Source organism: Symsagittifera roscoffensis, chromosome 3 (assembly GCF_963678635.1).
Source record: "Symsagittifera roscoffensis chromosome 3, txSymRosc1.1, whole genome shotgun sequence".
In the NCBI taxonomy this organism is placed as follows: domain Eukaryota; kingdom Metazoa; phylum Xenacoelomorpha; order Acoela; family Convolutidae; genus Symsagittifera; species Symsagittifera roscoffensis.
In genome coordinates this window covers 33,338,314-33,351,565 of record NC_087064.1, presented here as the reverse complement: position 1 = coordinate 33,351,565, position 13,252 = coordinate 33,338,314, and the positions used below count along the sequence as shown (strand labels likewise).

At 34.4% G+C, this 13,252-nt stretch overlaps 2 protein-coding genes across 2 annotated transcripts in view; both read left to right on the top strand.

Moving 5' to 3' along the window:
- LOC134841416 (microtubule-associated proteins 1A/1B light chain 3C-like) overlaps positions 1-13,252 on the top strand; it is a 393,097-nt gene that overhangs the window by 150,579 nt on the left and 229,266 nt on the right. The gene's annotated exons all lie outside the window — the stretch shown is intronic.
- Positions 40-7,354, top strand: LOC134841677 (uncharacterized). The gene is made up of 7 exons (XM_063857713.1): positions 40-119; positions 2,788-2,913; positions 3,557-3,838; positions 4,176-4,304; positions 5,557-5,761; positions 6,060-6,284; positions 6,631-7,354. Exons 1-7 carry the CDS (start codon positions 113-115, stop codon positions 7,352-7,354), a joined length of 1,698 nt encoding a protein of 565 aa, XP_063713783.1. The 5' UTR covers positions 40-112.

Here is a 13,252-nt window from a genome sequence, read left to right as displayed (position 1 = left end):
CCGAGCCAGTCACAGTGAGGGAAACGACGATGGAAACAGAGAGGGAAAAGAAGAGGCACCTATCGATGCCAAACTGAGTGCAGATGATAAGAAGTTCTCCGCTGAATCTGTGATGGAAGGTTTGTTGTATCAATATTTATGTTAAGAGTCGATGAGCATAGTTCAGACTATTATAGAGGTGCTGAAGATTTGTTTTTTGTTTTTTTTTCTTCAGGAAAACTCTTGAAATTTGTTAAGGCTCAAGATCACTTCTTTGCTATTTGACTTTTGTTCGGGGAACACGGTTTTCTTTTTGCGTGATTAAGATTAATGAACGTTGTCAGTACTTTTGTGTAGGTCTTGACGATTTTTTTTCAGGAAAAAGTCTTAAAATTTGTTCACGCTCAATTTTGATTTTTCGCCTTTTGCCTTTTGATTTCTTTTTAAGTTCAGTTCTTTCCTTTGTTAAAAAGAAGGCAAACTCCACTATCGAACAGCAAAATTGTAAAAGTCACGAAAAAGGTGATCGACTTCTATCCAGGGCATATCAAAATACTATTGCTATTGCAATATATTGCAATATGTATATTGCAATATTCTATTTTGAACAATTATCATAAGCAATATATTGATATTTATCCTGCAATATATTGCAATATTTTGCAATACTTAAATTGATTAATAAAGCAGCGTTTAGGTTAAATGCACGTAATTTTCCGGCCATTTATAATGATTATCGGAAAAGTATGCTGCCTGCTAATCTGCAAATGCAACTTTTTCTTCATTACAATCATAAATTTTGGGACATTAATACCGTGAAAGAATGTATTGACAAAAATAATTTTGAATAGTTGTTTCCAATTCATTGTTTCTTGCATTTTTCTTCTCGGAAGTATTGCAATATATTGCAATATTATATTGTAAATGTGAAAAAAAACAATATTTTATTGCCAAAAAATTCGGAAAGCAATAATATTGCTGCAATAATTCTAGCTTCGAAAATGGAAGTTAGTCATCCGATTTCGCAGCGAAACAAAAATTTTACTCATTTTACTTATTGGTCCACTTTTCTTAAACTGCGTTATTTCTATCAAAAAAGTGTCAATCACATATTCTTCTGTTATTCAAAGTTCTTGAAGAACATTTACTTGTTTTTTTTTGAAGTTCGAAAGTTTCAAAAAATTAGTCTGTTTTTTTGTTTACTTGCCTTTATTGACTCTTTTCCAATTGTCTGTTGGCTATGTAATACAGATGCAAAGAAAACGACAAGTTTTAAAAAATCGTTCATCTGTTCGTCAAAAGCAAAACGTTGCATCTCGTGACTGTAATGCTGATTGTCCGTCTCGTTTTTTTTCAGATATTTTGTCAATATTTCTTCTAGTTCAATCAAATTGATATTTCTAAGAAAAATCACTATTATGACAAAATGACATGCATCCTGGATAAAAGAATCTGCTATCCATCAAATTTTAATTTATGAAACAAAATGATTATCCTATTAGTCCGTACACCAAAAAACCTCCGTTAGCAGTTTTTTTTATGAATGCTCTTGCATGGTTGGCAATTTTTCTACAAACATAAATGTATGCTATGCAATTTTTCTATTGATAAAAATTTCTGCTTTCTTTCTTGCGTTTTGCCCAACAACACCAGCTTTTTTTCTCTTTCGAGAAACCCAATAAATTTATTGGCAATAATAACGCAGATGAATCTACGAGATTTCCCAAACAAGTTAAATTATTGAATTTCATACATTATTTATATGTCACTAATTTAAACGCGACTGTTTGTAAAGCTTTGGTTTTTATCCAAAAAATTTTCTTTGTGATTTTTGATTCTTCGGTGTTGAAAGACTGTGACTGGACTATCGTATTAGTTATTTGAATTTTTGAACTATATTAATAATTGGAAACTGTTTGAGCATAGAACTGGTTCGAAAGCTGAAGTTTTTCAAAAAGCAAGTCATTTTTTCTATGTTTCTTTGTGTTCATGACTCTTTTCCAACTGTCTGTTGGCTCTTTTCCAACTGTATATTTAACTTTATAGTGATAACTAATCATTCAAGTTTCATGAATGTAAGTTGTATGACTAGCATTTTTCTACAGACTCCATTCACGCACTTAAATTTTGCAGTTTTGTTTTATAAAAGACAATCCGGGATTTCTTAAACGCAGACCAAAGCTGCCATTTATCGGTTTTTTTAGGAAAACTTTGACCAAAGATTTCCGTTTTTTGGTGTGATTTCCTCTCTTAACTTGATTGTACATTACGCCAAAAGCGGAATTATAAAAGTTTTAGTTTGGTTCACTAAAAAGGATGTCTTAGAATATTGCCAAAAGATTCGAATAGCTAAAAGAAGAATTATTTCCCCTTACCTCCCAATCTCCAAAAGCTCGCTATTGTTCAATGCAATTTGCCAAAAAAATTACCCATATATTTCTGAAACATGAATTTAAATATTTATTTGGTTAAGTTATTTTCTTATAACTATTGGTCAATTGCGATTCGTTTTTTTTGTCAATTTTTGTTTGGTTGAAACTAATAATTTTGTCAATTTTGTTTGGTCTAATCTTCTAAATTTGTTGTTTTTAAAATAATCTATGAAATAATTTAATTAAGAGAATCACTTTTCCGCCCGTTTAAGATCTAGGGCTGGGTAATATTGACTCACACGCTAGGAACGAGCACGAATCAGGGTGGGCCTCAAACATCTGACTTTTCGCTTAAGAGGCTGAAACGTAACCACTTAACCACCGCATCCCTGTCGTTGGATCAGTTGCATCTTAAGACCCAGTGTTTTTATTTCAGACCCCGAGACAAGTGAGCCGACGTATGAGATAGTGAGGAGACCAGAGAGGGGGAGATGGAAGGACGTGAAGGATGTCTCTCCCAAGATAGAGATGGCCCCCCGATACTCACTGGTCACAGGCTCAAGTCATTACTCATTCTCTACTGCAAAAGGAAAACGAGACAAGCACACCAATTCAAGCCGAAATTCTTCTTATTTCTTGTCATTTTCAACTGAAATTGATTACATATTTTGTTTTTATTTGCCTGGAAAAATACGGGACACAAAAATAACTTACACTTGACATCTAATTTGACATTTTTCAAAAGTATTGAGTCATATGAAGAATTTAAGAACAAGAAGAACAAAACAAGAGCGAGGAAATATTCAAAATAATAATGAAAAGTCAAAGTTTTCTCGAAAGAATATTCTGCTCTGTCATACCCACAGAGGCTGTTTTCAATTTTTGACCTTCGCTCAAAATAAACTTAGATAAACAATTAGTTCAATACTCTTAATGGTTTGATCCAGTATTTTGCGTTTTTAGAATAACAGTTCTTTTTTCCTTTTCCCTCACCTGCCAATTTCACCAGTAATTGATTGTTCACATTGTGCGATTTTCTACACAAACTGGCGTGCCGACTAATTATGTTATGACAAGAATATTAAGTTTTCATAATCGATCTTGTAAAAAGCGATCATTACATCATGAAATTGATGCTTATAACAATTTCATCTTTAATAACAATTTCCTCTTTGAAATTTTTAAGCAAGGGAATTATATTCTAGTAAATCTGCCTGAATTCGTAAAAGCGAGTTTGAGCTCAATCGGCAACACTGCAGGTAACTACCGGAAGAAAGACGAAAACAAAAAACCTATTGATGAGAAGAAGCCTGAAAAGAAATCTATTGTCCGAATTCCTCCAAGAAATTCGAAAGCCCCGATTATTATTGACGTTACAGAGCGACCGTCTGAAAGTCTTTTCCGAGAAGCTAAACAGTCGAAAGTGGTTAATCCAAATCAGCCGCGACGAAGCTCGCTCGGGTCTCAGAAGAACAAGCCGAATCAAGGTAACTCGGCTTTCGCCTTTCTTGTTTCAGGAATCCAAAAATGAGATTAGTGGTTTCAATTAATTTTATACAAAAAAAAGTCTTTTTTGTTTTCATTTTCACAATTTTTGATTTAAATTCTTTCTTCATTAAAGTTTGAGTGTTGATTTGTTGTTTTTTAAGTTTTCCTGCGGCGCAGAAAATTTTCGACAAAATAGGGTCCTTAGAGTAATTTTGGAGAGCTTGGAACATCAAATTGGTGGACCTAAAAAAGGTAGACAAAATTTTCAATTTATTTTTCGAAAAACCGCCCTCCCCCTAGAAAATTTCTGCGCACGCCACTGATTCAAACGTATAGAAATGAGTGGTGTCCGAAATACTGTGTCAGCCGAACGACAGCCAGCAGCTAGGCCTAGTAGACTGCAACGACCAAGCATCGAACTGTTGGACCAGTATCCTAGCACGCATAGTCTATGGAACCCGAAAGGTATGGGACCAACCGTAAACTCTAGCTATATAAATAGCTTGTTTGCTCAATATTGTAAATTTCATTAATCATATATAGGGGCGGATCTAGAATTTTCTATGTGGAACTTCTATTTTCTATTTTAAAAAAATTCTCGAGCACTTTTTATGTTGACCAAATGGGTTTTCCGATCTCTCTCAAAGTAATAAAAAAATACTATGTTTTGGCCTAATATACTGCGCCGTTGGCTAAATTTTGAAATAACAGTTCAAAAATGGTGTTTCAGGAAAGTTGTAGATAATTTTGACTGAAAAGTTGCGTTTTTTCGGCGCGCGCCTTCCCCTCAAAATTAGTACATCTTGGGGCTAAAGGCGCCTAGAAAAGCTTTTGGGTGTGTCAGCCAGAAATGGAGATTTCAGAAAAATACAAAAGGTGGACTTTTTAGGTCGACAGGGAGTCGAATCCCTGAGCAGGGGGGAAGGGGCGTACGCCTCCTTGCCTCCCCTCTAAAGCCGCCCCGGTATATTTACTAAAACCTGCGTAAATTAAAATTACTAAAATCTGCGTTAAAATGCTCACTTTTCATAAGAGGGAGAAAAACGTATAACATTAAAAAATCTTGAAATTTAAGTTCAAAAACTTCAAATTGAAAAACATTACGGGGTCAAAGTGTCCATTTTGTGAATTGTAAGCGGATTCTGCAACAGGTCAACGTCAAATTTGTCGCAAAATCCGCAACTTTGTTATTTTTTTTATCTTCTGTGCTGTTTTGGATTCCACTGACAACTAGCTAAAACACTGTGTTGCTCCAAAACACTCCAAAACAGACAGCTTTGCGGAATCCCCAACAACATTTGTGGAATCCAGAACCGCTTGTGAAACCCATGAACAAATAATAATTATAATAATAGTAAACTAAAGTTGTCGTGGAATCCGCAACTGTAAGTAGAATCCGCAAATTGTAAGCGGAATCCGCAAATTGTAAACGGAATCCGCATAAATTTGCGGCATCCGCTCACTTTTGCAGAATCCGGAACAACTAACTACATTCGGGAATCCGCAGCAAAATTGATGTGCCGACAAAAATTACTTTGCAGTTATTTGTACGCGGAATCCATGGAAATTTCCTAAGTGGAACCAACTTACATTTTCGAACATGTTTTGTCTCTGGAATCACGGAAATGGTCTCTGGAATCCAGGAACATACAGACACAAAATTGACCGCCTATCCAGTGCATAGTTTGACCTCATAATGAATTTTTTTTTAAATCAGGCATGAAAGAGCGCGGGAGTTCCTCTTTTCTAAACGAGCGAGGTAAAAGATCCAGTTCGTGGTACAGACCAGACTTACAGCAGAGTGGGAGTGATGATGATGATAATGATGATAAGAGTGGTGATAAGGGTGGGGATAAGAAGGAATTGGACCAGGGTGAGAAGGGAGACGGGAAAAGAGAGAGTATGCAGCCATATCCAATAAGGTGAGAGCTGAAATCGATCGAGTGAAATAGAGATCTCTTAGAAACTCGTCAAGTTTTAGAAACTCTATTTATTTTAAAACCGTGAAAATATATTTGAAAATATATGGGCCTCAAATCATTTCATATTTACTTTTAGTTTTTTATTGCAATTATTTCATATTCACTTTAGTATTTTCAATAACTTCATATGCAGTTGAAATTACTAAAGTTATTTCAAAAACTCAATTACATATGCTGTAAATTAATATAACAAATTATTTTTTATCTGAAATTTATTTGAAACTTGGATTTTTTTCAGGTACAACCGGTGGTCTTTGATCAACACAGAGTCGCGTAAAAGTGCAGCCAAACGAATCAGCAAGGGTCGCCGTCGCATTAAATCGAAGAGTCCCCATGCGAAGAAGACTAATAAGAGCACCATTGCAGAAGAAGATACCCTAAGTAAAGACAAAGGAAAAGAGAAAAAGAAAGAGTATATTGTGCAGTCGTTCTTATTTGACCCGGACACTAAAGATCCCTTCAAGTTAGTATTCGAAGTTCATTTCAGTAATGAACTCCTTTGATATATTACTGCCAGGGCTAGCTTTAGCGGGCAAACATTTTCAATTTGTTTTTGAAAACCCGCATCCTCTAGTGAATAATAGATCCGCACCTGATTTTGTCTAAATGCCAAATAAAAAAGCTCAACGTCAAAAAACTTATATAACTTTTTCGCGATAGCGCACTTAACAATGAAAGTTCATTAAAAATTAGGGCGAAAATGTAATTCTTGTGAGTAGCTTTTCCATGGCGAAAACACGACGACGTTATTAACAGCTACGACAGAAAGTTTGCACAAGATCAGGAAGTGAACTGGGTGTTTCTTTTAGGAACAACTCTGCATCATCTATTCCAAGTGACACTGAAATTACAAACACTCTTTCTGCCAAGCTTCGAATACCTTCTGCTCAACTCGGCGACCTTCTTTCATCTCCCGCTCCTTCGCATAGAAGCCGAACTGAAGTTCCAAGTCCGAAACCAGCATCAAAGTTCGGCTCAAAAACGAGAGTGGCCTTCAACTCGTCCAAAGAACGAATGAAACATCCTGAAATTTCAACTGGTGATTTAATTTTAGGAGGTCGCGACACTAGGCCATTTTACGACTTTCTGTACAACCCAAATTATACCACGGGAAATCTGAGAATAAGTAAACCCAAGAAAGGCAATAAATATGGTAGAGCTCCGAGACTTTCCTTGCCTCGGCGATCAAGCTCTTCAGATATGACGCCAAATATGTTTGGCGATACAAAACCGAACAAACAGAAGCCGAATCAACGAAATTCACGTGGTGTTTCAATTTCAATTCCGAGCGAGGGCACGATTGGCAATGCAGATGCGAAAATAATAACCGAGACAAGTTTCGTAGTTCGACGTCCACGAGAAAATTCGTCGGTTTTTGCTAGGCGACTGAGCCAAACTGCAAACAACGAGAGCTCTTCGTCGATCAGAAGAAAGTCAAGCGATAGCGGGATAGCTTCGGAGAAGTCGCAAAGACGACAGTCTAGTATAACAAATGAAGATATCAGTTTCAGCTTTGACAATAGCAGAGTCTAAACCTAATTTTCAACGTTTCACTGATGTTTTGAGTGTCTGTTCAAACTTATGTACTCTTTCGAGTTTTAGTTTTGTTAATGTTTTAGTGCTGCTAAAGCTTCAGTTTCGCTATGTGAACGTTCTGTCGATATAAGCTCTTTTGATTTTTTTTTTCAAATTTAATACAATATCTAAACTCTTTTTTACATTTCGGGCAATTTACATTCAGGAATTTTTGGAAAACCCCTGCCAATTTTTGCTCAAACGAGAGGAAGATTTTCAAAACTCCCATCTAAGTCTAGCTAACCATATTAATTACTACCTTAAACTAGACATTTTTAAGAATAGATGAACGTAAGTCAGACTTTTATATAGATCGCCATGATTTTTTTTTGTTTTATTTTAGGAAAAGTTTAATAATTTGTTCAAGCTCAAATTAGCTTTTTTGCAGTTTGACTTTTTTTTAAGTTCTGTTCGTTTCTTTTGTTAGAAGAAAGGCAAACTCCACTATCGAACAGCAAAAGTGTAAAAGTCATGAAAAACTTGATCGACTTCGAATTAAGAAAGTGTGGTTTTAGCTAAAGCGAAATAAAAAGTTTCCTTATCGATCCAGTTTTGTAAAATTCGTTTATTTTGTCAAAAAAACCGATCATATTTTTTCTAGAGCTTCGAAGAGCTTTAAGAGCATCTACTTTTTTCTGTGATTTTCGGAAATTGAGATTTGTCGAAAAGCAAGCCAGTTTTTTTCTGTTTACTTGCGTTCATTGAATCTTTTCTCAAAAGTCTTTTGGCTATGTTTCATTATGATGATTTTCATCGACCCAACTATGCATTAAACCGTCCCTAAAAAAATTAAATTTCACTGTGCTGAAAACAAAAGTTAAATGCCACCGCTGTTTCTGACCCAAAACTTAGCTTTTTTGAAAGTAAAAACAATTGAGGTGGAGTATATCCATGTCCCCAAAGCCTTCTGAGTCAACTCTTGCCTACGCGAATTGACGTTTTTTGCATATTTGTTACCTTTTACCTTCAATATGTTTTTTTGTCTGAGAGGTTCGCAATCTTTTAATTGATAGAAAACTTTAGCTGTCGGAGTTTTTTCCGGTCAAAAAAGTTTACTTGAGTCACTTTTATATACGTTGTGATAGTTGATTTGTTTTTGCGGTTTCCTTTGTGAAAAACCGCATTGATTTAAAATTTCGGCAACGCTTTTTAAATTGCGGATTTTCCCGCGGAATTAAAATTTTCTCAATGATCCATTTTTTCTCAAACTGAGTCAAAGTTGTTACAAAAGTGTCAATCATAAATTGTTTTTAACAATCAAAAAACTTCAACGCTTTGCATTTCTCCATCGACATTTAATAATGGGCGTTTTTTACTATGTGTTAGTTAAATTAGTAAAATTTTACTATGCTTTGGATTAGAACCTGTAACTTCTAGATTTAGGAAGTGATTTTTATAACTTATCTGTTTTTTTTCGCTCACAAAAATTCACCATTTGAATTGTGCGTGACTGATGTATACAAGTACTAAATCACAAAAAAAACGAATGCGACAAGACAAATGGAAAATTGTTTTCTTTCCTCATAAGTCAATTTTAATTGAAAAAATTGATTGGGTTGACAGAATTAGCAGGGTGAGAAAAATAACGAAAGCTGTAAAAATTTCTCAAGAACTGCTTATTAAGAATGATTAATTAAAGTTTCTGGTGAAAGAAAGTAAGAAAATCACTGAATCATAGCAGAGAGGCGAAATCACAGAGGCAAAGCTTTGATTTGCAAATGCTACGAAGAAAACCAGAATAGGTTTCAAAAAGATAAAAAAAGAAATCAGCCTCGACTTAGTAAGATTTGATTAAATATCCGATTAGAACCGGTGAATTCTAGATTTAGATTTTGATGTTTAGAATTAATCTTTTTTTCTGCTGACAAAATATCATCATTCGAGTTGTGCGTGACTGATGGACACAAGTACTCATTAGCAACCGTATGTATCAAAACAACTAAAACAATAATTTTTGCATTAGATTTTGATTTTATTTAAAACAGTTGATTGCATTGATACAAACGGCAGGGCAAAAAAGCAACCAGAGCGGTTGATGAAAATTTTCAATAATTACTTGTGAAGAATGATGAAATAAAAATTCTGGTGAAAGAAATTAAGAAACTCAAGGAATCATAGCGGAAAGGCGAAGACACAGAGGCGAAGCTGTGCTTTCGAACACTAGGAAGGAAACAAAAATAAATTGAAAAAAAGGAGAAATTAGTACAATTTTACTATGAGCTGGATTAGAGCCTGTGACTTCTAAATTTAGAGAGTGATCATTAGAATTAATCTGTTTTTGCTAACAAAAAGTCTTCATTTGAACTGAGCGTGACTGATGGACGCAAATACCAATTAGCAATAAAAACCGTATTAGTTAAGTTTTACTATGTGTTGGATTAGAGCCTGTTTGTTCTAGCTTTATAATATCACATGGTCACCTATCATCCTAGGGCTCTTGAAAGATTGCCAACACTAGCCACCAATGATGCAGCTATATATGCTAAGAAATTGTCAATTATGCGCAGCAAAATGCTAGCAAATATAATTAAAACTTGAGCTAAGTGCGGCGTTGAGCCTCCGAACACAAGATTACGAGTCTGACCTCCTTCCATCTCTGCTACCGTCGCCATCAGCAAACACTAGCAATAATTAAAACAGTGAATAGATGCTTTGAAGTTTCCAATTCTACAGATCGTGTCTATAGCAAAAGTAAATGAGCCACAAAATGAGTTTTATTTGCGAGTTAGGCTTGAAAAAAATTAGAGTCATACTAATACAATGCGCTCGTTAGCATACGGATTGGGTACAAAAGGTCACTCAAGCGAACTGTAAAGCTATTGAGAGAGATGCAGTCTGAATTACTCATCAGCGAACATCATTTTGCCGAGTATTGCTTAACTTTGGGCTAGTGAAAATGATCCAAATGCCAAAAAAGTATTTAACAAGAAAAAATAAAAACATTTATCAGGACTTAATAAATTTCTATATTAAAAATTTCCGTGGTAAGCCCAATTTATGGCTAGTAAAATAGTACAAAAACCAAAAATTTATTCATTTTAAAAAAAAAACAAGTATGTGCGCAGATCAAACAATTTTGTTAGTTGAAACCCTCTAGTCAAAAACATATTGATCTTTCTGACAGAAAAGCTTAAAAATCTGCTAGAAGCCACAAAAACCATTCATTTAAAAAAGCAACTTCTGCATGAGAGCTACAATCCCGATCAAAAATTAGTTCGCCTCAATTTTATTCCTTCTATTTCGCGGAAAAAGTCCTAAATGGAAACATTCAGCTGATCTTTTTCCCAGCCTAGTAGGGTAATTTGAAAAAAAAACTCGAGGCAAACCCCTGTTGTTAAAAGTTTGCTGCTGCTCGTAAAATTATCGCGGCTGTTTGCAATCTGATATTTACGCTTTAATCAAACTCAAAGAGAGTTAAGCTCAATTTTTTTCAAGGATTTTTTGGTGCTTTAGTTTTCTATTTTGCCGATTTTCTCTCTTTTTTTTCCAAAAAATTAGGACAAAATGTCTATTATTCTGATCGAGTTGCCACAAAGTGAATGGGTGGGAGCGAATATTTGGGCTACAATCTGATTTTGATATTGTCTTCTTTAGATATCATATTGATGTCTTTCAAAGAAAAAATCTGAGAAAACGTATAAAGTCACTGAAATATACGGTGCTACTTGCACAAGAACCACTTGTTCTTATAGCTTTTTAAACTTTCTGACCTTCCAACGATATTTCTGTACCTTTTTGCCTGATGATCTGATGTCTTCTAGTATAAAACCGTATTTTGTCATGAGGATAAACTGTCTTAAATTCGTCATATGTTTTAGCAAGGTAATCGTCCAAAATGTTATGAAAAAAAAGCCTAAAACAACGTCAATTTATGAATCAAAAAATCAATAGAGTTTTTTCTTTTTTTCTTGCTTATTAACAAGAGGAATTTAAAGTGTTTTTTTCATAGACATTTTTCAAATAATGATGGAAATAAATTATAAAAACAACAAAACCATTTTTAAAAGTGTTCAATATTGACTGGTTGATTTCATATAAGGATTGGCTATGTTTTTAAGCAACCGCAAATAGAACTATGTTCATTCTGATTTTGTTTCACGCTAAAAACAAAAGTTTTTACTTTGTAAAACAACTTGAAAACAAATTAAATTCAACTGAACATTCTAAAGTAAGTAATAATCTCTAAATAAAAACAAGACTGCTCGTATCAGGGCGAAGCCCTGATTGTTCCGACTGCCTTTTAAAGTCTATGGAGCAGTAATAGCATGAAAAAAATAAATGCAATAAAAATAAAATGATCTTTTTGTTTTTTAAGTTTGAGACTTTTTGTAAAAATCATCCCCCAAACGCCATATAAAGAACAAAGTGATAAATTTCGCTCTTAGCAACACGTCAGTTATGGCAATTAAGCTTCCTTCAACCAATTTGGAACGATGTCCAATGCGGAATAAATCTCCTCTTACGCGTTAATAACGCGAAATATATCGCGCGTTAATTGTCCCAAATTGGCAATCATTAAACCTCCATAACTTTACGAAAAATGAACACAAGTGAAATATCTTTCCGTCAAAAGTGGCTAGTTTAAAAATCAAATTTTGTGTAAGGAAAAAAACCCTCCCGAGCACAAATATTTAGTTACTTTCGTTACGAAAGTCGGAACAATAATTGAACAGTTCAAATCTACCACTTTGATATATATCAAACACAAATTTCTAACTTTTGGTATTTACTAAATCTCTCGTTTTTTAGATGCCGTCACTCAACAAGAACGAGAATGTGAAGTGTGGGGACTGAACATGTTGTCGAACGCGCCATTCTTGGAAACCTTATCTTCAGGCGTGCCTTTCGTAGACAACTTCATGCGCGTCATTCGTGCTTTTTTATTTTAAAATGAAATAACAATCGAAACGCTGAATAACATCGCAATCCAAAAATAAATCAAAAAAATTGTCGGAGATTTTGGTTAACGAAACGTTGTCGTTAAAAGTTGTTAAAAGGAAACTCAGTCGAGTGCTTGAAAAAGTTTGCCTATTATTTATATCAATATCAAGTAGAATAAATATTTTTTTCTTATAAGCATATGAAAATTTACGTTTGTGATAAATTTGACTCACCTATCAAAACCTTGAAATTAGGTAGAATATTGTCGTGAAATGCTTGGTGATTATTCTTTGAATTGGTATCAGTACACTTTTTTCTAGAAAACAAAATGGGCTGAGTTAAAATAGCAAAAGGTTTTTGTTTTTCAAACTTTACCTAAGCTTTAAAGACAAGGTTAGAATTTAACTTGACCATAAATGACTACTCGTCTTTCTTATTATGTCCACCTTGGGTAAATTTTTAAAATTTATTTGCTCAATGTCAGAAATCTGAGTTGTTTGAGCTTTTATTTTAATTGACTCAAATCATTAATGAATGAAAGCGTTAAATTCAAAACCAATCAGAAAAGGGCGAAAAATAACATCCGGAGCTCGAATATGTGGCTTAACACAACTTTCACAGGAACCATCAAACTAATAATCATTTAAAAAATATTTTAAAAGTTGTGCGTCATCATGTGACAACTCGCCAAAAATTTGTGGAAGGAAGCTTGAATGTATCACACTCAAGCATTAGCCGCCAAGAAAATATGTTTAAACAAAAGGTTTTCTCTACAAAAAAATTCAATTACAACACCCAAAAGATGAGTTTTTTACACACTTATTATAAATGAGGTTTTTGTACGGACTTTCTGGAATTTGTATTTTGTATAATTGAGTTTTTTCTACAGTATTTTTTTTCTGATGCGATTTGTTGTGGAGACAGGGCGGTGGGGGCGGACGCTCTGCCTTCTCTCAGGGATTCGACCCCTGTACC

Coding starts and splice junctions, on each gene's coding strand:
- LOC134841677 (XM_063857713.1), top strand. Junction 3,839..4,175: donor GAAGAACAAGCCGAATCAAG/GTAACTCGGCTT, acceptor TCAAACGTATAG/AAATGAGTGGTGTCCGAAAT. Junction 6,285..6,630: donor GACACTAAAGATCCCTTCAA/GTTAGTATTCGA, acceptor TGTTTCTTTTAG/GAACAACTCTGCATCATCTA.